General features: G+C 42.0%; 1 protein-coding gene across 1 annotated transcript in view; it reads left to right on the top strand.

Moving 5' to 3' along the window:
- LOC124170757 (inhibin beta C chain) overlaps window positions 1–5,960 on the top strand; it is a 131,849-nt gene extending 125,889 nt beyond the window's left edge. The window contains exon 5 of the mRNA XM_046549696.1: window positions 5,703–5,960. Within this exon, the coding sequence (XP_046405652.1) occupies window positions 5,703–5,864 (162 nt within the window). The 3' untranslated portion in view covers window positions 5,865–5,960. The remainder of the gene's footprint in view (window positions 1–5,702) is intronic.
- The last annotated feature ends 17,843 nt before the right edge of the window (window positions 5,961–23,803 follow it).

The raw sequence follows: 23,803 nt of genomic DNA, 5'->3' as shown, positions 1-23,803 counted from the left end.
GACAAAAATCTAACCCTTACCATATTCACTAGAGTAATGCATTTAATGGTCAAGTCGATCGATCGATTATCCTGATGGTAGTATTTAAGATCAATACTGACTATTTTCCATGCATAAAATTACGATTTTTAAGAATTAATTCTCAAAAAAACTTGATAAATCGACCGTAGTGATCGAGCCTCAGGCTCCCGCGTCGCGTACCTCAGACTTGGCGCGCGATGGAAAAATCGCTCTCATTTCCTTGGTCGCAAACCTTTTTCCAAGATTTCTTCGTAGTATTCTTAGGAAACCTCTAGTTCATACTGCGATGTAAATTTCCCGAGTTACATATTTCGTTAACGAAAGATAATGTATACTTTATTTCAAATTCCACGCGGAAAATGGGTACGCCATTTCTTGCTGTAAAACCATGGAAATGTGAACAAAAATCTTCAAAAATCATGGAAATACAGTCACAAAATCTAGTCGAAGGAATTTTGTATTTTTTAATGCCATAAAAATCATATCACCGCAACACCACCAGCTTAAGATAAAAGATTTTCGGGGAAAAACGAGATCGCGCGCGTTTTTGCAAAATTGGTCATATTTGAGCTGCTGTATCTTAGAAACGGATCAAGCTTATGTAAAATGGAATAAAAATTTCCAATTTCCAATCATATATGAGTATTTACCTACGCCAAGTTGTAAGTCTCTATCTCAAAAAAGCCATTTTGGACTTTTGTCCGGCTTTTTCCTATTTCGGACCACTGTGTGCCGTAAGAAAGCTCACGTGCCTGACCTTCAGCACTCAGATACCACGGATTTCGGATAGTTTTGAATTAAAATTTAAAATGAGAATCGTTTCACAGCAAGCATTTATAACGGTAAATATTTCGAGGCCGAGAAAGAAACAGCAGAGCAGAGTGCGCAGTCATTAGCATCCAAGCAGCAGATTTCCCCAACTGCGATTCCATTCATCCGGATTGATCCGCTCTTATTCACATCTAATGCAAGGGGACTTCAAATGGATCGACACACATTGGGAAAGTAATAGATTATACAATGAATTCAAATCAAAATACTCCAGATGCATCAGTATTTCACCATACATGACTCAATTGCGTGTAAACATAGCATGAAAGCATGACTATTGCGTGGAGAGTCAAAGGCAAAAGTTGAGAATGTAGATGGCTAGGCAATGGCGCATCTTCGCGGACCAATGTCGCTTACCGTGCTGCTTTCAAAAATTCCACTTGATCACGCATGCACCAACGGTCAGCGACGCCTCTCGCTAGCAGTGAGTGACCACAAAGGGCGACACGCGTCGTTCGCTCCCAGTTCCAACAAATATTATTATCTTTCCGCAGAAACGCAATAAGCATTCGCAGCGAAACTGAGTCAGCATTGTATGGCTAAGGTTATGGGGGCAACTTGCGAGCCGCACTTCAGCTCAATCTAGGGGAGTAGTTCTAAATAGCATGAGGCGAATTAAAAGTATAGTGTTCCGATAACTTTTAAAATGACATTAAAAGACTTTCTTTCATTTTTTTCTGTTTCAAATACCAACTGCTTCAAGGTATCCACCTCCGATACGCGGACGACAGAAAATCACGCCAAGTTCAGATATATTGACGTAAAAAAGGAAAAGAGTTATCAAGAAAGCCTTCATTCAACTATTGAATACGTTACATCTTGTAAACATACTGATGTCACAGCAACTATACACACTGCCTTCTTCAATTCACTGTAAGGCCCACTCCCTTTCAATCTATATCTAAAAATCCTATTCTCTTCCTTCCCTTCCCTCGTTTACCTAACATTCTACCCTTAAACACCGTTTTCAACATCCCCTCCCAGCTAGTTAATACTCCTGTTATCCATACCTTCTGTCCCCTCCGTATTTCATCTAAAAGCTGCCTCTCCTAACCCACCATGTCCAGCCCTTAGTCGTTTCTCCTCCTCTCCGTCCATTTTACCTCCTCCATTCTTCTCCATACCCACATCTTGAATGCCTCCAATCTTCTCTCGTCCTCCTTCCTTGGTATCCAAGTTTCTGCACCGTTGAGTGCTACAGTCCAAATCAAACCCTTCGCTAGCCTTTTCTTTAAACTCTTACATAATGATCCTCTCATGAGCTCCTTCCTGTTCATAAACGTTTCCTGTGCTGACGCAATTGTCTTCCTGATGTCCTTACTGCTGTATCCGTTTTGCTCTATTGCGCTGCCCAAATACTTGAATTGACTTATCTGCTCAAGGTCTCCCCACCAACTTTTACCATGAGTTTCCTAGCTCCCGATGCTTTGCATAACCGTATAACCTATGTCTTCTTATTATTTATCTTCATGCCATACTCCTCGCAGCGCTTTTCTAACGTATCTACAAGAGCCTGCAGCCCCTGGCTCTCTGACTGGATAATTAACGCCTGATTATCCGCGAACCTCATTGATTCAAACATCATTCCCCCCACTTTTACTCGAGCTTCCAATTCATACCACGCCTCTCGAACTATTTCCTCAGCGTAAACGTAATGTAAAAAGCAACGGCGATAGTGGACAGCCTTGCCTCTCTCCTTGCCTACCCAGATTCTCCGTAAGGCCTAAACATTTTGAGACCTCTAGGTGAACCCCTGACCTTTGCTCTTCGGCCATTTAAGGGGGGAGGGTCATAAATCGAATAATTTAATATTTTAACGTAATTCCCAAAATATTTTGCCGAGTTACCACGCTTTAGATCAAACATTTTGAGCGCTAGAACGTATCTGCCACTGCTAAGCAACACGATGCCAACTTTGAGTGCGCGCACACGAAGAAGAAAACACACTGCTAGGCGCACGCAGCACGGCGCGGCGGGTGGAAGAGCGTCCCCTCCCCGCTCGCCTCTAATCCCTTCCACGGCATGAACGTACCAAAATTCACGCGTAGTTCGTCTTTCGTTGTCAGTCTAATTAATATTTGGTGTTTCAGCATCGTCAGTGAAGGAACAATAACTCAGGAATTACATATTTGAGATGGATGTTAAAAAAGGTACCGTTATCAATACCGAATAAGAGAAAAAAAACCCTCATCGTGCTGTATTTCGCCTATTTTTACAATTTTGTCTCTATAATAAGCGAAAGAATGCATAAATACCTACCAGAGATCACCACGCGGATGTACCTTCAGTTTGAGCTGCCCCACTCACCCGTCCATTGGTAAATAAAATTTAGGAAAGCATTGCCTTTACCAGGTTGAAATATTTTCTGAAAAAAATCAAATGCCAATGTTGCAGTAGCAATTGGTTGAAAATAAAATACGCTCGTCTTCACGAACGATTTCTATTATCATATGAAAGTAATTTCCAATTTATTTATTATTTAATTCATGCGCATTAATTTCAAACATACTCACCCTACAATATAACAGTATGAACTGAGACTTGATTTCGAAGGTCGGCATTTTCGCTCTGATTTACAATATTTTCTTTTTTTCTTATGCTAGAGCCATTCGCTGCTGTCAGCAAATTTTGGCTGACCTCTTTCACGAATCTTTCCACCGCATGGAAAATACAAGGAATATTTAACTTCAAAGTTGAACGTTGCTCAAATGATTTTTTTAATTTCAGCAGCGGTAAGGTCAGATATAACCGGAGATACCGTGGTCCCTCCCCAATTTATCAACAGCGGGTCCTGTTCTCGACGTCGAAATTAACATCTGGCAATTAAAAAAATCTCAGATTGGTCGCCATACGCATGTTCTTGCGTGCCTTTAATATTTTTTCCACCCATCCCGTCTCACTTCTTCCCGCTCATCAGCTATTTTAGCGAGCAGTACATTGGGAGGGTGATCGAAAAATCTATTCCTTTAAATTACCGTATATATGACTGCTTTCAGCCATTCCGGCAAAGTTCTGATGAGTCTCCGCATATTTCCAACGCCATCGCGTATGAAAGCCAGCGAGACGGGGCACATTTCTTGGAGTTTTTTTTACTAATTCATCCCCTTGACCCCTTTTCACGATGAATGATTTCTGCCAATTTTCTGCGCAGAAACGATGCGCATTGGTGCGACCACAGATATATATACACTAGATTGGCAGTGCCATGTTTTCCTCACGGTGGCGCTCATAGAGCATGCTCTATGGTGGCGCTGAAGCCGGCCGTCAGAAAAATTTTGCGCATATAGCCATCTTGCCTTCCCCGACCGCTACTCGTGTGCCAATAGCACCCGTGTATTAGAGAGGCTACTTTTACTGCTTTTGGCGCTTTTTAAAAGAATAATGGTGACCCATTGCGTTGTATATGGGTGTACTTTTAAATACTCTTCGAGAAAAAAAGTTCCTGGGGGTGAAAATTTGTCTCTACACGCGCAAGTAATAGATATAAGGAAATTATGGTTTGCGTTAAGTAATATCTCCGCTTACATCTCACACCGCATGAAAATTTTTTCCAATGCTTTTTTTCAATGTATCGCCACAAAATGTATGGTCTACCTTTTTAAATTTTTTGTAGGCAAAATTCACACAGTTGTAGAAATAGCATTGTGAAACTGTGGCACCTAATTTTGGCTGAAATGCAAAATGTTCTCGAAAACAAATTCTAAAGGTGTGAGACGGAAGCGGATATTTGCCGAAGTTTCTGAAAGTGATATCATTCCAAATGCGATATAGCTTCATATCTCTAGCATCAGTAATTAACAACATGTGTTATCTCGGTCTTTATCTTCGTATTTTGTCATAAAACATCATGATGATTATTCAGTTGAGTTTTGTATGATTATCAAGAAAAAAATTTCTCTGGTTTCCTTTATGTCATGTACTTTCGCTGCTGAATTATTATTTATTTAGATCTGTGGAGCGTGTATGATGGACCTTTAATCATGTCTGGAAACTTAATGAATTTCTTATAATGTAATTGATTACATATTAATTATATTATAATTAATTATAATATAATTAATATAAACTTATGCTGTTAAACAAATATGTGTTTATTCTTTTTTTCCTACCTTACCTCATGCGAGTGGCTATGCCTCATCATAAAAATCTGGGAGGGAGGGGGGGCTCAAAGTGATGAGGGGCGCTCAATGGAGAGGTGCCTATATTCTTTGAAACTTTGGGTAAATCCGGCCCTGAGCTAGGCTATGTGGGAAGTCACTCATAACGAGGTTGGTCACATTCAAAATAATTCAACCTTTCCACCTAGTACTTATCAGGTTCGTGATCATTTTGTGGATTCTATATAGAAAATGGTGTCTGTTGTAATCACTTATCCTGATAAGATTGAAATTTTCCAGAAAAGCTTACCTTCTCATGATTAATGAACTACTTAGTAATTTTCCACACAACTTCCAATCACCCAGCTGAGTGGTACTCTTGATAGTGACATGGTAAGTATTGAAATCGGTTGGGCGAATCAACGTTGTTCGGAAAATTACTAAGCCGATGTCACTCCCATCATAAACATACAGAAAAGTTGCATTTGCGAGCAGCTAGAATTAGTGAGTAGGGAGTGACTATCACACGAGGCCCATATGCCCGCAGAGCAGGCTAAAAATACGAAAATTTCTGTAGTATTAACTAACATAAAAATCGAATCGATTGCTTATGTGCCAACAAAATCCTTTCCAGCGTCCAAAATTCTCATCGTTACCTTCATATGGGTAGTCATGTTACCATGTCACCTTCCTTTCACCCACCCCCTCCCTTTCCGATGTGATCTGATGGTAATAATGCCCTTTTCATTACAGAGGCTGTTGAATCACCAAGGAAGCAATAAGAAGCAGGAGCTAGTACCTTGCTGCACAGCAACGCGTCTTTCGCCGATCCAACTGCTATACATGGACAACAAACAAACCATTACCACAAAGACACTACCAAACATGGCTGTCGATGCCTGCGGCTGCATGTGACGCGTCGTAATTGCTGTCAGAGAATAAGAATGTACCTATGGCAATTATATCGATCAAAGATGTAATAACATCCATTGAAAAAGTTAAGCACCTAAACCAGTATTTTGTGATGTTCCTTAACAAAAAAATCTAATCCATGTGATATTTCGCTATATTTTAGAGTTTTCTTGGAATAGAAGAGACTTTATATCAATTTCATATCAACATTTCAGCATGCACTTTCATATAAATTATTTAAATTAATTACTACACCAAAGCGTATAACTGTACCTGTCTAGTAGTGTATAATAAATAGTTAGAAAACAATAATAAGAATGGCAAAATACTAAATATGATTACAACTCTGTATCTCTACAGAATTCCAAAGGGAACTTCTAAGACGGAGGCGTCAATATTTCTTACAATTGTTTTGCATACCTACGGGTAAATAAACAATGCGGCCATAACTTCTGCTGGGAATATGATGGCAAGAAGAACCGTCATAGGAATTAATGCTCTTAAAAACCCGTTACGTAATCCAAACAGAACCATTTCCTTCGAGCTGCCGGCATTCGACAACACGTCTACACACCTACGGCTCCAACATTTGTCCAAGTCATCTGATCGTGATTTGAATCTGCATTGGATATCATGTCCTCGTGAGGGCTACGCGTCCCATCACAATTTACTACACATTTACGACCAATAAAATGAAATCGTAAAGATTAGATTCAAAGTGTCAAAAAGTATTTCAATTAGATTTAAAAAGCACTTTTTGCATTAACAGACGACGCAGTATCGCACAGGGGAATTTTGCTCATGGATAGAAGTGAATTCAGAACCCAAATATCACATAACAGAAAATTTATGATAGATCTGCAGTTGCCAGCCTATTTCAACATCTTGTAAAAACTTCATTAGATTTCCATTGGTGTTAATTCGAAACGTATAAACAATGAATTGGAAAAATTAGAAATCTAATGTCAACAAGCCATTGATTTGAAACTTCCATGTTGAATGAAAACCTTTTGGCTATGTAGCCGCTTCAATTCTTGGGTGGGCCCAACGTTTCCGGCGCTGAGAGTCACACCGTGCATAGAATTTGGCATTGATGCCTCGCATCATGGGTGTACCGAGCAAGGGGCAGGGGGGCAGATGCCCCCCGCCTAGAAACAAAAATCGCAAATGTCTTTGAGCAAAATCAGAACTGAATTGAAACGAAAGTATTCAACAATTTTTCTTTAAACCCACGAAAAATGATACATATTAGTCTAAGATATGTAACTAAAATAAAACTAATTTTTCAAGGAAATAATCTCATAAATCCCATGGCTTGCCCCCCCCCCCCTAGGCCATGGCTTGCCTCCCCTAGACCATGGCTTCTCCCCCCTAGTTATGATCCTGGGTACGCCTTTACCTCGCATTCTTCCTTAGGCCATTTTTATAACGAACAGCTCAGAGGTCTAAGCAGAGCTAAGCGGGTTTAGCCTTGCTTTCATCGACTCCATGGTTGAATGATACGACAGCGCATGCACAGTCAGATTCGGATTTTAAACCCTAAGTTTAAACGGAAAGAAAGGGTAGGCACATAGAAATTCTCGGAAAAAAGCTTGGAATTCCGTGAATGTAGTGGTAACTTTGCTATTTACAGTCATTTCCAAGAGTATATATCCTGTCCCACGCTCCAGTCACCAGAGAAATGAACGGGCCAAAATATGGAAAACTCAGGACGGTTGGCTCACAAGATACAAGAGGTGTACTTCCGTCGTCAAGAGCCGACGATGACAGACGTGTATAACGCAGGGCTGGCGGTCAAAGAGCACGGGCCCAGCGGAAAAGGAGAAAGTTAAAAGTCTACATCCACACCCGATGGTTTCATCCGCATCTGATCCATTGGTTTCCCGATCGGGGTCTCTATCCGTACGTTTGCATCATGGGCGCAGCTAAAAATTAAGGTTAGGGGGTTTTAGGCGCAACCAATACCTAGGTGTATGGGGGTATTGCATACCCGTCAGGGTAAGCAGGAGTTGCGTGGGCCCTCCTTCAGAAAAATTTTAGGACTAATGGTTCAAAATGGCGAGTTTTACGGCTCTGAGTGATATTTGATTAATCCTAACACTATTCTACTGATCAAATTAAGTAAAATGGATTAAACTTAAAAATTTCTCTGAGCTCTGGGGGGGTTTTAACCCCCAAAACCCCCCTCGCCGCGCCACTGGTCTCATTTATCAGCAAGAAAGAGACAACGATAACCCGAGGTCATAATGTACATTTCGCTAAAAAATGCACGCGTATATTTTTTAGCGAAAGTTCTCTTCCCGAGTCCCAGACCAAAAGACAGCAATTTTTTCCTACCCCCAGATTCATGAATTGTGCATGTGCTAGCGAATTTTTTTAATGCCCTCAGAAACATAATGAACAGAGGTCAAGGTAATCCACATACATATTTTTAATTTGCAGCAAAATATGAAGGATACGCTGAATAAGTTTAAAAATTTTGTTGATAACAGTCACCCTTATGGAGTTTGGAAAATATAATTATTATTATTTTAACTTAAGTTTCCTTGTATTGAGTTAATGGCAAAAGTTAAAAAATAAAAATCCTACGTACTGCATTTATCTCTCATAAAATCGGAATAAAGCGCAATCGTAGCGTAGATTCGTATAAATGGTGAGTTCTCAGATGGACGACTTGTGTTAGATCAGTTGGTTAGAAAAGACAGCTTGGTTTAGTTTACGTTCAAGGGAATTTCCTGGGAATATAATTTAAGAACATAATCTTCAAGCCAAAAGCATCATAATATATAAATATAATGTCCGGAAATGCTACATAGGAAATTATATCTTTCTATCTAGTGGGAAGAAATTGCTAATTTGATGTACGGAGGACGATTGAGAGCAAAAACAAATTACCTGCCTCTGGTGGAATAATTTGATCAGGAGATAATTAATGGCTGCGAGAGGAAAAAAGCGTCCCTCAAACTGGAGAGGAAATACAGACGAAAAAGAGAGAGGTGGCATCAGGGTGACATTGAAGTCGTTTTTACGGTGCTTAGAGATCTCAGAGATGGTATTGTGAGGTTTCCATCAGTATATGAACACAGTCCGGCTCAGCATTGAAAAGGTTTTCAATAACAGATAATTTTGACTGAATATTAAAATCCCAATGCATCATGTTGCTCTGCCATTTTATTTCCGATACAAACATAGCGATGCATACGTCGTCGATTAGAATGAAAGAGGGCAAACGATAAGGCAATTCCCAGAATAAAATGATGTCAGGGCCTGAAGAGCATATGTTTGATTCCTTGGTGCTTATCATTACTTGACAGGCCTTTCAATGACTTTATATTTTAGACCTGACAGTCAATTTTGTCTTTAAGTGGGAAAATATAGGCAAGAGTTTCATTCCAAAAAAACGACGTTATAATAATGAAGGGGGTATGACGCGGGCAGAATCAAGAATTGAAAAACAAATCCGGAAAATGTAGAAGGAAAAACTATTTACTTCCAGTGATTGCGTGAAGGTCATTTTAAGAATGTTTGATTTCATTATTTAGCCTGCGGTTCATCGTAAAGCAGCATGTGACAAAATTAGTTCCACAAAATTTCCAATCGAGGTTGACGACAGTGAAATCACCTCCCTCACCGAAAAGATTAGAAGCTAAGGTTTGCTATTCGAATGCTGCTGCTGATCCTGGGGTCCCCCGGCCATATCTCAATCCGTGAAGTGACTAGCGCTCTTGGGCGCGCGCCTGCTATACAAAACCTGCTGTATATGCAAAGCCGGCCAAGATGGCCGACCCGTCCGTATCAGTAAGGCACAGCCCGCGAGGGCAGGTCGGCCAGATTGAGGAACGAAGGAACCCAAGACCAGGTCAAGCCGTGTGACTTCACTTCTTTAATGAAAACATTTCTATAAACATAGGGTTAAGGTGAATAACCAAACCTTAGTCTCGGAGCGGATACAGAAAAAAATATTTCTTGAGCTACCTTTACTTTTATCGTAATGAAAAATAAGCCGCATGCTAAGTTTGATAAAGTTCCATTTAAGCTTTTCACACATATGCAAGATAATGCTATCTTATGATATAACAAGTTACAATTGTGGTTCTGCAATGTTAGGCAATTCAGGTGGCCCCGCAAGGGGGGGCGCGCGCCCCCTGTGCCCCCCATAGGTATCCGCCCCTGGCTGAAGCATCTGAAGGGCCACTTGCGAGTCTACAAACATTGATATTTGCTAACCCTATTGCACATAATAAATCATGATCTCTTCGGAGTCCTCAGGGCCGCATACACCTTGCTGGCGTTGATGGATGACAAGGCTGGGATGCTGAAATCATCTTCATTCTTCATCCGTCGGTTATTTCACTGAAGAGAAGCTCATGATGCATTCGCATGATGATGGTCGATTAACTCTGTCTAAGCATAGACAGCTGTCTCTTCGGAAACAAGCGCGCGGCACCCTCAACATCCGATAGTGTCTGTCGGTAAACGAAATTGTCCTTTGCTAGGTGCACGTCAGATGCTACCAAAGTGAGTGAATATGAATAAGAAATGCGCCGGAGGCGAAAACAAGGCTGTAAGATGACGACTGTGGAAATTTTCTAACACCAATACCAATAAAACATGGATTAACTTTGATGGCGCCTCATTAGGCACCCCTCGATGAGGCTATCAGCAGAAGTGCCATCGATTTTATAGAGGCGATATATGAGGATCGGAAAGCGATTCAATCACAGGGGTGTAGCAATAACTTTTCCTGAGGATAAGGAGGGTAATTCTCCAAAGACCACAGCTCTGATGAAAAATACCCGATTGATATTTTATTTAACTGCAAACTGTGGAAGACAGACTGACCAATACAGGCTCATCGGGTGGCGTAGCGAGGGGGAGGGTTCGGATCCCCAGAAATATAAAAACAATTACTTAGATCATCATAAAAGAGAAATGATTGAAACATCATGAATTAATAAAATATTTCTTTGAAATATCAAGTTTTTTCGATTATGAAAATAGTTAAAATTAGTTCTAAACCCTCTCCTCAGTACCTTGTTTTTCAAAACTTTTCCCCCTGGTTTTGGACCCCCAAACGAAATCCCTAGCTACATCACTGGGCCCATCCATAAGATGTGAAATTTTCATGTGATAGGCTAAAAAGACATATCCCCTATCTCATGTCAATATGACCTGTAAGTATTGTGGCACATGGTCCTACATAGGACCTGGGGAAAATTTTCAGAACGCAGGGATGCAGCCATTCAATTACTTTGCGAAGTCATGAAATTCATAGCTCAACAATGGCCTACATATTGTGACAGTCGGCTTCGGGCCGTGCGTTGCGAGCCGAATACGCGACAGTCGGAAGCTAGAGCACGATACCTCAAGGCTGGGCGATGTACGTAAGAATAAGCGGGTACATACGAATAATGAAGCGGTTGATAGGGAACCAGGAAACCCCCGTTCTCGAATTTTAAATCCCAAAACACATTAATAACTTAGCAAGCAAGATTTATTCATGAAATGGTTAGTGAGGGGACTTAAATCTATTAACAAAATATCTGCATCAATGAAATATGTGATCATAAAGAAAGCAACAAAAAACAACTTATCGAAGAAAAAATAATGAAAGTTCAATTTTCAATCAATTACACAACACAAGTAACATTTTTGGCAATTTTTAGTCTCTCCCGCGTAATCTTTTTAAAATATAGGAGACAGAATTATTTTCACAAAATCACATGGCGCTACGAAAGTAATGTCTTTCTTCTTGAAAAAGAACTGGTGTGCGCTGATGGGAAACAAAGGGGAAAATCAAAGGGGGGGTCGTTGAGTGGGAGTGTCGTCTCCGATCTTACTTTAGGAGTTGATGATGACGCAGGTAAGCGAGGGCGTGGGGGTTGCTCGTGGGCCTCGTCGAAAGGTGCGGCGCAGACAACTTCCAGGATCCGGAAATGGGCTGCCTGGCAGTGGATGGCTTGGCCTGCCCTTCCTTCAGCAATTCTCGCGTAAACCCAGATATCAGGCTCTCGAGGAAAAAGGATAATCTGGCCATTGGCTGGCGAGCAGATCGCCACGGCTCGTCCTTGGCTCCGGTCTCGCCTCGCCTCGACGATGACGACTCATGCGGCGTCTATACTTCGCCTGATGTCGCCTGCTTCTTCTGACTCCTTCTCCTGACTCCCTCCGACCGCTTCTCTATCGCTCCTGCCTGTGTTCTCGGGACAAGGGAGGGGGGAAGGGGAAACTACAAGTGGTGTATTACATCAGTGCCATAGTGTGCTTTTCTCATCGATCTCTTATGCAGATGAAAGATCTATGACTTTTCTAAATACTTCACCATCGTTTCTTCCTTTTCTTTTCTTTATCGCGCACTTTTTGAATCACTTTTTAAAAAAACAACACACTCATACACATCAAAAATTACCAAATACATTTAAATATTCAATTGAAACATACATTAGGAAAAAAATAAACTCATGGTCCTTTTAAAATAAACAAATCTTGCTATGAAATTAATTTATAACAAAAAAACAAACATGCTGGCGAGCATTTTCGCCACAATATATGCACAAATGTTTTACAGTTTTTCCTCTCATATGTGTAACTTAATACTTCCAAGCACTTTCAATTTTGTGACCATCAAATTTTCAGTTACACCTCACTTCGAAGCTTTCCATAACATAAGACCTTGCTCTGCTTGTGATTAACCTCAAAGCCATAATTCTTGAAATCATGGGCATACACAGCGAGGGGTGGGGGAGAAGTTTTCCCCCCCTTAGAAAGAAAATTGCAAAAGTCTTTAAGCAAAATCAGTACTGAATTGAAACAAAAGTATGCAAAAATTTTCTTTAAACCCACGAAAATGTATACGAATTAGTATAAGATATGTAACTAAAATAAAACTATTTTTTCAAGGAAATAATCTCATAAACTAATAAAGCGCTGCTGTAATTTTCTTCAAATGTTGGTTTCATTCACCTATTCCATGCTAAAATGTCACAACGGGGTTTGCCCCCCCCCCTCAGTTATGATCCTGGGTACGCCCTCGTTTGAAATATTTCATATACTAAATTAAGAAATCCTCCAGCGCCTGGAAAGCTTTAGCTGACTAGCTAATCAATACGTGATCATCTGCGGCCCTCAACTTCGACAGGATAGCTATGCCTTATATTCTGCAATATATTGTTCAACTTGATTCTTTATCGGTCCAGTGCAATGGTGCAGTCTGAGGCAGGTGAGGAGAATGCGATGGAACATAGGGTGATAGCAAAATGTGGTGTAGATAAAAGTTTTTTTCACGCATGACCGACATCAACCGGATAGTGCTGCACACATTAACATAACTACTTACTTATTTATTTAAAGTCTATTTACGCTTATTTATATATTGTTGTTAGTTACACTTATTAGTTATTTACACTTATTTATACATTGTTGTTAGTCTATCACCCTTTTTATAGCTTTGCTCTTTCGTGGGGATCATATTGCGGGGAATTTATATTTTAGCTAGTTAGTTTCGTCTTTGCTCTCTTGTTGATTATTATCGGTAATCTATTTGCCCCACGTTAAGTTATATCTTAATTTCGTTAATTAGTCTTCTTTGGAACTATATAGTTTTCCAGTTTTAAACCCATTAATCGATTTAATCCATATCCAGGTAACTACATTCCCTTATTTACGTTTAAAAAGAGACAAGTTAGTAAGTTTATTGGTTTGTTTTACTCTCTCTCAAATATCTATTAAGCGTAAATATCTATTAAAAAGAGACAAGCTAGTAAGTTTCTCGGTTTGTTTTTCTCTCTCAAATATCTATTAAGCGTATCTCCCGTCAGGTAAGCTTTTCTGAAATCCAAAGTTGCGATAGTGATAGGATGCCTTCGAATAGGTCACCCGTTGCCGGAGTTGAAAACGCCGGTGAATGCGAGGCTCTCGGAGACCGCATTACCGCGTTGGAGACGATGGTGCGGGAACTTCGGGCCCAGTTTGAAAGGGTGGCTGATACCGCTGAGGGGAATGGTCCGAGGGGTGGTTCTTCGAAAGGTCGCCGTGCCACAGGGGCTGCACGGGTTCGCCCGATTGCAAATAGCGGCTGGTCGATCGAGGGCCTTCCTCGAGGTCCATCTCTCGATGAGGGGGTCACGTCACCCCGTAAATCTGAGTTTTGGAGGGTCGTGTCTCGGAGGGACGGTGGTAGTGTCACTCTAAGACGGGGTTTGGGGGATGCTGAGGCAAATCCCGTCCCCGTCTCGAACAGGTACCAGTTGCTGTCGGATGGAAACTCCGAGGTGCCTGACGTGCCTACTCCTACCCCGAAACCGGCACCTAGGAAGGGGCGTCAGAGTGGGAAGGGGGGGATCATAGTGTTAGGGAGTAGCAATGTCCGTCGTGTGATGGTCCCGTTACGGGAGAGGGCAGACCGCGAGGGTGTAAGCGACCGGGTAACATCATGGTGCATCCCTGGTGGCGGTGTTCCTCAGGTGACGCTGGCGGTTGGTGCGGCGGTACGGGGCACGAAGTGCTCCAGACTGCGGGTTGTGGCTCATGTCGGCGTCAATGATGCCACCTTCCGTGGATCTGAGGAAATTCTAGATTCCCTCCGGGATCTGAATGCCGAAGTGAAGCGGGTGGGTGGGACCATTGGGGTCGGCATAGAGCTTTCGATTTGTAGTCTTGTCCCGATGATCGATCGTGGTTCTCTGGTTTGGAGCCGAGTGGAAGGCATAAACCAGAGGCTGCGTCGTTTCTGCACGGACATCGGAGCCTCCTTCGTGGACCTTAGGCCGGCAATCCGATCGTGTCGGATCCCTCTGAACCGTTCGGGAGTCCACTACACGGCCGAGTTGGCTAGTCGTGTAGCGAGTATCATATTTGAGCACTGTAGGTCTTTTTTAGAGTAGAGAGTAGGGCAGAGTGTAGATATATTAGTGGGTTGAAAAATAAAGGGGTAAGTTCAAAACTTTTCACTGACAAAAATTCTTCCAGAAATGAGAATAGAGAAGTAGAAAGAAAAATCAGCGTTTCAGGTATTACATTTAAGCATGAGAAGCGTCAGTCGAGCAATACGTTCTAAGGCAGTCAAGGCTCAAGTCATTTTGATAGTGATACAATAAGACATGCATTTCCATTTATCAGCGGTATAGAGCCTGTGAATAGTCTATTCGACAAAAGTAAATCAGAATTATTCCCGAATCGCAATAATACTACTTCCGAAGTTTTAATCGTGGCTGTGGTTAATTGCCGTAGTTTAAGAAATAAGATTCCCGAATTCCACCATTTAATTCATAGTACGAAGTGTACGTCATTTTTGGAACAGAAAGTTGGCTAACAGATGATGATTCAGACAATGAGATCTTCCCAAAATCGTTCACTGTTTATCGGAAAGATAGAATTAATCGAGTTGGGGGTGGAGCTTTTAAAGCTGTAAAGAATTCAATCGTCAGCCAAGCGATAACGGTAACTGAGACCAGCGTTGAATCTGTGTGGTGTTCAATTAAATGTCCAAAATTCAAAACTATTTTATTATGTTCGTATTACAGACCACCTAACTCAGATATAACGTCGATGTTGGACTTTCAAAATCAAATAAACAGCGTAGCATCCAAGTATCCTGAAAGAAACTTGATTGTGGGTGGAGATTTCAACATACCTTCTATAGATTGGGAGACTTATAGCTTCATTCCTGGTGGGAGGGATAAAGTGATCTGCGAGGCCTTATTACACACTTTTACATCTAATTCATTGTTTCAAATAGCATCCGCACCAAACAGAGGAGAAAATATTCTTGATTTATTAGCGACAAATATACCACATCAGGTAATAAACGTTGCCACTTTCGAAGGAATAAGTGACCATAATGTAGTAACTGCAAAGTTTTCTCTAAATACCGCTGTAAACTTTAAAAAAGAGCGTAAAGTTTTCATATTTAAAAGAGCTGATTTTGATGGGTTTAAGAGTCATCTGAAAAATGCTTTCCCCGAATTTCAAGAATCAGTATTAAAGTTAAATGTAGAGAATACTTGGAAAGCTTTTCTTTCGCTCGTAACTTCGGGAATAAAAAGCTACATCCCTAGTAAAATAGTAAAAGAAGGCAGCGAACCGAGATGGTACGACGCGGAAGTGAGAAAATCATTTAGGCGACAGAGAGCGTGTCATGCTAAAATGAAAAAAGTCAGCACGGATTTATCCGCTAATGAACGCGAGCTAATAATTAAGAAATATAGGATGACTAAAGCCGCCACGAAGGAAGCGTTCAGGAATGCGTTCACGAATTTTAAAAGAAAAATACTAGTAGAGCAGTTACAGGATAACCCAAAAGCATTTTGGTCATATGTTAGGGAAGTTCAAGGTAAACGATCTACCGTATGTTCGCTGAGAAACGACAATGGAGATGTGTTGACAAGCAGTTACGATAAAGCCAATTTATTAAATTCCTACTTTAAGAGCGTGTTCACGGAGCCCTCCGAAAACTCACCCGAGACCGATGACAATCCCTGTACACATAAGATGCCACCTATTGACATTAGTACGCTCGGAATAGAAAATATATTGAAATCGCTTAGTCCAAATAAATCACCTGGGCCAGACGAAATCCCTTCTCGCGTATATAAAGAACTAGCCTCAGAAATTGCCCATTACTTGCAGTTAATATTCAGTAAATCCATCAAGCAACACGAAGTACCTAATGACTGGAAAATCGCTAATGTAACGCCTATATTTAAAAGTGGAGACAAGGAACAGCCATCTAATTACAGGCCGATATCTTTAACGTCCATCTCTTGCAAAGTCCTTGAACACATCGTAGTCAGCTCGGTAATGAAACACCTAGACGCGCAAAACTTATTAATGGGAACTCAACATGGATTCAGGAAAAGCAGATCGTGCGAAACTCAGTTAGCGCTTTTCGCCCACGATATTTTAATCTCCGGGGAAGACAACATTCCAGTAGACGCGATTTTTCTTGATTTCAAAATGGCATTTGATAAAGTATCCCACGGAAAGTTAATGATAAAACTGAAATCTTATGGTCTAGACGAAGATGTCATTTCCTGGATTAGAGAATTTTTGAGCAACCGCGTCCAAAGAGTAGTATTAGACGGTGCAGTCTCCAATGAGGTTAGAGTCACTTCTGGCGTTCCTCAGGGTAGTGTCATTGGCCCACTCCTATTCCTTCTTTATATAAACGACATTGGCGAAGTAGTGCAGAGTAAGTTACGATTATTTGCAGACGACGCTGTAGTTTACAGAGAAATTCGTTCCAGCAAAGAAATAGATGAACTAACGAATGACCTTGCTGCTATCCAAGCTTGGTGCGATGCTTGGCAGTTAGAATTAAAATTGGAAAAATACGTCGTAATGAATTTCTGGAAGAAGAATAACTCCCTACAGAGTAACTATATCATTCGGGGCACCCAGTTAAAGGCAGTTGAATCCGTGAAATATCTAGGGGTTAGACTCAATAATGATCTATCGTGGAATAAACATATTCGAGAAATAACCGGTCAAGCTAATCGTAAAATGGGTTTTGTTAAAAGAACATTGGGAAAGTGCGACGACAATGTGAGATAAATTAGCTACTTTTCCCTCGTTAGACCACATTTGGAATACGCTGCCAGTGTTTGGGACCCTCATGAAAAAGGCTTAATAACAGAGTTAGAACGCGTGCAAAGAAGAGCTGCCAGGTATGTGAAAGGTCGTTACGATAGTCTTGTTAGTGTAACTGACCTCTTAGATAATCTCGGATGGGAATCTCTGTCGGACCGTAGATTGAAAAATAGACTAAACCTTTTAGATAAATTCAAGAGTAGTGTCTTTTCTGACGAAGTTAACCACATCTTGCGGACGCCAACGTACTACGGAAGATCAGATCATATAAATAAAATAATAGAGATAGATTGCAGAACAGACAGATTCCGAATGTCATTTTTTCCTCGATCAATAAGAGATTATAACGGCAGCAATAGACCTCGTAAATAGATTGCATGACTTGTAGTGTAGCCTACTAACCTATGTAAAACTTAAAGCATGTTTCTGAATTTCTATTCTATATTGTATTTCTAACAGCATATAGTAGTATAGTTTGTTATTATACGGGACATTTTTTGGACGGTGTGGTGTGCATGTGGGAGTCCAAATGCATGCTGCATGCTGGTGATTGATCATCCCCTGCCAAACACCCTAGAGGGGGCTCGCAGGGTATTATGTAGATGTAGATGTAGATAACAAGAGTGAAACCCATGCAAAAAATATCAGGGAAAAGGGTCGTCTGTCTCCATATACTGAATAACAACTGAAGTCTAGTGTTCTCACCCAATCAGCTTCAACAAAGGCTTTATTACTGATCAGCCGCTTTTAAGTCTGATGAATGTGTCAGTTATGACAGACTAGAAAGAATCACATAAAAACTCCAATAAGCTACATTAAGACCAAAATACACCTTATCTTCCAGCAGCATTGTGAGTGGTGGCGGTAGAGTACACGTCGTGGTTTGCTCCTAAGTTCTCATTTATTTGACCAGGGGTCATTCCCCAGTCGTTATCTGGAGAGAAGCATGACAAAAGTCAACCATATGAGTTTAAAAAAACTCCTGGAGAATTCTGAGAGGTCTCTACAGTGGTAAGAAAACCCCCGAAGATGGATACTCACAAAATCTTCCTTCCTTCCAAATGAATCCCTCCCCCCCGCCCCGAAATATTCCCAAAGCTTATGTAAGCCCTAAGGGGATGATTAGGCATAAAAGTTCGGCAGACATGATTCCAGATGAAGAGTGATAGGGTTTTGGGGTACGCTATACATTAACTTACATATGACAAGAAATTTCCTAAAGGGGATTCGGGTATCTTCAGAGGTCTTCATTGCAGGGGCGCAGCTAAGAAACAAGGTTAGGGGGGTTTAACTAATACTGAAGGGTCTGGGAGGTATGAAATATCCACCAGGGTAAGTGGGAGGCGCAGGGGCCCTCTCCCAGAATAATTCTAAGATAAGTAGTTCAAAATAGTGAGTTTTAAGGCTTTCTGAAGGATACCTATTGTATAAATCCTTACACTATTCTATAAGTTATATTAATAAAATTAGGTAAAATGGATTAAACTTAAAATTTTCTCTGAGCTCTAGGGGAGGGTTTTATCCCCCTAAACCCCCCTCACTGCACCACTGCATTGGGGAAATGAAAGGGCTTGAGGGTGGAAAGACGAACTAGGAGTCAACATGTCTTTTCCGAATGATTGCATATAGTAGATTCATGTATTCAAGTTGGATTTTAAAGAAAAATAATTAACCACTGACATGCATTTAACCAGGTAGTCATCACATTTCTATACACTCCACACTACTACACTGCAACCGATGCCGCTTGGCGCGGCTCATGGGCGTCTGAACCGGCGTTTACGAGGTAGGGAAGGCTTATGTGATTTTGTGTGACTGAATATGTGCGTGTGTATGTGAAGTGAAGCGTGAATGACCCAGGTGCTGTGTTTTTCCATCCCCCCCTCCCACGATTCTTCCGCCTAGTTCAAGAACGGAATTTTCCTATGTGTACGTGACTAGCAGCAAGTTTACCCCACCCCCCCCTCGAGAGAAGAACACCTGCACATAGCAAACAGAAGGTGATGTAACCCACTACCCCCACCCTCCACAAACTTTGACAAAAACCCCCCCTCCCCTATTGAAGAGTCGGAGAAAACCTGCCATCCCGAATCTCCCCTCCTTACCCCAACCCCCAGAAAGTGACCCACGGGGCTATAAAAGCTGAGTACAGCAAGCGAAAAGACTATTCGCCATGGAGATGCAGCCGGAGGCTCTGGCGGTCATCTAAGGCATTCTCGTAAACCTGTGGACGAGAGCGAGACAGACGCAGCGAGGCGTGGAAGTTGACTTTGAAATTAATTACGGCGGTAACACGGGAAGAGGAGACGAACGGGAGATTTCCAGCACGCATAATAGAGAAACGTCACTCCACGACGCCCAGTGAAGAGATTCTTTAATCCCACAGCGAGAGGAGACGCAGCAACGTTGACCGAAGCCAGCCAAGGAAGCCATCTCCATCCGCAACTCATAGAGAGCGATAAGTACTCTTGTCACCCTATATCCCCCCCTGAATCCTGAAGATCCCCGAAGAGCCCCATTCCCCCCACCATTCAAGACAAGAAGAACTGTGAAACATACCCGTGCATTTTTTATACATATTTTTTTCTGCCCTCCCCTTTTCCCCGGGTGTGTGTGAACGGTTAATTATAGCCCAGATAGCATGCAAGCTTGCAGCAAACTTGTCATAGGCTTGTCATTGGCTTGTCACGACAAACCTTGTCGTGGCAAGTTTGCAGCAAACTTGCTGTGACAAACCTATTCTGGCGTGAAAGCTATGTACATAGCTTTCAAAAAGTTATGTACAAGCTTGTATAAAGCTTACAAGTACTGTAGTGGCACAGGTTTACATGCCTACGTCAGATTATGAAGACGAAGAAGTAGAAGATGTCTACCAAGATATAGCGGAAGTTATCAAGCAGGTAAGAGGAGAAGAAAATCTTATTATTTTAGGTGACTGGGACGCTGTCGTCGGCGAAGGTCAAGACGGAATAATAACTGGGAAATATGGGTTGGGTAACCGAAATGAAAGAGGAGATAGGCTACTTGAATTCTGCACGGGGCACAGGCTAGTGGTTGCCAACACTTTATTCAAAAATCCCCTGCGAAGAAGATACACGTGGAAGATGCCAGGAGACCGTAGAAGATTCCAAATCGACTACATTCTAGTGAAACAAAGATTCAGGAACCAGGTGAAGGACTGCAAAAGCTATCCAGGGAGAGATATCGATAGTGACCATAACCTAGTTATGATGAAATGCCACCTTACATTTAAAAAGTTGAAGAAAGCCGTGAAAAACATATGGCAGGTTGAAAAATTGAGGGAGGTTCAGCATCAACTGGCTTTTAAAGAGGCTGTAGAAAATAAAATAGGGGAGGATACGACCAACAAACCAATGGAAGAGAGTTGGAAAAACATTAGAAGTGGTCGGCAGGCGGCAGCTGAGGAAGTTCTTGGTAAAAGAAGAGTCGTTATGAAAAAACCATGGATCACGCAGGAAGTATTAGATCTCATTGAAGAAAGAAGAAAATACAAGGCTGCGAAAACAGAGGAAGGACAGAATCGTTACAAGAGGATAAGGAACGAAATATGTCGTAAAGCGCGGAAGGCTAGAGAAACGTGGATGAAAAGCATTTGCGAAGACGTGCAAAACAATCTTAAACATGGAAAAGTAGAGGCCGCTTATAGGATAGTGAGGAACTACTTTAAGGAAAGGGGCGTAAGATGTAATACCCTTTGGGACAAAAACGGAGAACTATTGATTGAAAACGAAGAAAAAGGGAAGAGATGGAAGGAATATCTGGAAGATTTGTACAAAGGAAGTCGCCTCAGAACGAATGCTATCGAAAACGAGAGGGAAGTGGATGCCGATGACATGGGAGCCCCAATTTTAAGATCGGAATTTGATGCGGCTGTAAGAGATCTCAGGATAAATAAAGCGTCTGGCATTGATGACATTCCTGCAGAACTAATCAAAAATTCAGGAGAGAAGACGTTGAACCAGCTATACAAAATCATTAGTGAAATGTATACGACAAGTGAGATACCAAAGGAGAGAGGAACATTATAATCCCTATTCCTAAGAAGAAAAGAGCGGAGAAGTGCGAAGATTTTAGGACCATAAGCCTTACTACACATGCATCAAAGATACTGACAAGGATCATCTATAGAAGAATAGAACGAAAAGCAGAAGAGTACTTGGATGAGGACCAATTTGGATTCAGAAAAAACAAAGGCACATGGGAAACAATATTGGCCCTAAGACTGCTCATAGAAAAGAGAATTTGAAAGAACAAGCCAACATTCGTTGCGTTTGTGGACTTAGAGAAAGCATTTGACAACGTGGATTGGAGCACAATGCTTGGCATCCTAAAGGAAATTGGGGTTCTTTATAATGACAGAAGAATCATCCACAGTTTAAACAAAAACCAAGTAGCCGTGATAAAATCAGAGCCCAGCTGTGAAGAAGCAAGAATTAAGAAAGGAGTGCGACAAGGCTGTACATTGTCACCCGTAATTTTCAACGTTTACATTGAAAAAGCCATTAATGAAATCAAAGAAAAGGAATTGGGAGTGAATATCCATGGAGAAAAAATTTACATGCTAAGATTTGCCGATGACATAGCCGTTATAGCAGAAACAGAGAAGGATTTGAAAAATATTCTGGTTAATATGGGTAGGGTTATGAGTAGATATCAACTGAAAATAAGCACGAAGAAAACCAAGATCTTAGTATGCAGCAGAACAGAAGAACTCAAGACCAACATTAAAATTGGGAGGCAAAAACTGATAGAGGTGGATGAATTCTGTTATTTGGGAATCAAGATAACTAAAGACGGGAGAAGCAAGAAAGAAATTATCAGCAGAATAGCCCAGGCGAAGAGAGCATTCCACCAAAAGAGAGACCTGCTTACAGCGGGAAACTTAAATATATAAGTGTCATCATACGGCTGTACGAGACGGTCCGAAAGGTGCTGCCCCTCGGCGGGACGCCGAGGAACTCGGACGGACGAGCCAGTTGGGATAGTAACGCGCAGCCAGTCGCGCAGAATGTGTGTGGGTGACGGGAGTGTAGAGAGACGGTGCAAGGATTATCTAGGGAAGAACCACACGAGTTGCTGTATCTAGCCGATATTAAAGTTCTAGTTGCATCTAAGTGAAAGTGTTTCCGTGTGTGCTGTGAAAATCCATGCTACCTCTCCTAATAACCCCTCGACCTCACAGTTCAGAAGTGGGATTGACCAGCGAGCTGAGGTGGAGTTGTTCGTGCACATCCAGCCATCAATAGATAGAACATCAAAAACCCCAGTGCGGACCGAGTAAGGTGAGAGAGTGTGGTTCTAGTTGTAGCAATGACCAGTCCGACGAATGCGTCGTGGGACGGCGAGTGTCGCGTAGGTAGCTTCAACGGGGTCCATTATGCGGAAGGAAGGGACGCGACCGAATTGGCGGGAACATGTCGAGAGCAGGAGAGCGAGGCCGGCGTGGCCAGGGAGCGTAGTGAGATGCACCGAGAGGCTACCGCTAAGTGGGTTCTGCCTGCGTCGACGCCGTATGCCGCGAGAGACAAGGCTAAGGAGGATATACAGGCAAGAGGACCCGGTGGGCAACCGCGCGAGGCTACTGTCGCGTGGCCTACGAAGGGCAGAGAACTGTCGTTGGGAAATTGGCGGAATCCTGTCGGAGAAAGTGGCGTCCTTAGAAGCGCAACGGAGAGGGAACAAGCGCTCTTGCAACACGAGAGAGAATTGTTAGAGAGAGAAAGGAAACTTCTAGAACGTGAACGAGAGCTTTTAAATGGGCAATCGTTAGTTCTTGAGAAAAGTATGGTGGGTTATCGAGAAATAGCAGAGCAATTATTGCCGGAGTTTGAACCTTCGCTAACCCTGGGGTTCACGGCGGTACAGTGGGTCAGGCGAGTAGAGAGCATTGCATCAGCCTACGGATGGGACGAGTCGATGTTGTTAGCCCAATCCGTTAGTAAGTTACGCGGAGCGGCGAAACTATGGCTGAATAGCGTAGCCGAGGAAGTACACTCTTGGGAGGCGTTCAAAAAAGGACTATTATATTGTTTCCCATCAGTGGAGGACCAAGCCGACGTGCACTTGAGTCTTACAAAGAGAAGAATGCAGCGTGGCGAGACGCATGAGTCATATGTTTACGCGATGAAGACTATCGCTAGTCGTGGTGAAGTAAATGAAGCCTCCCTTATCAAGTACATTCTAAATGGCATGTGGGATAAGGAACTAGTGAAGCTGCTGACTATGTGTGACTTTGAAGATGTAGAAGGACTATTACGCAAGATAAGACGATACGAGAGTGTCACTGATAGGGCCAAATTGGGAGATAGGGCAAACTTTCACAATCGACCTCCTGT

The sequence above is a fragment of the Ischnura elegans genome, chromosome X (assembly GCF_921293095.1).
Source record: "Ischnura elegans chromosome X, ioIscEleg1.1, whole genome shotgun sequence".
NCBI lineage: Eukaryota > Metazoa > Arthropoda > Insecta > Odonata > Coenagrionidae > Ischnura > Ischnura elegans.
This window is presented reverse-complemented; position numbering and strand designations above follow the sequence as displayed.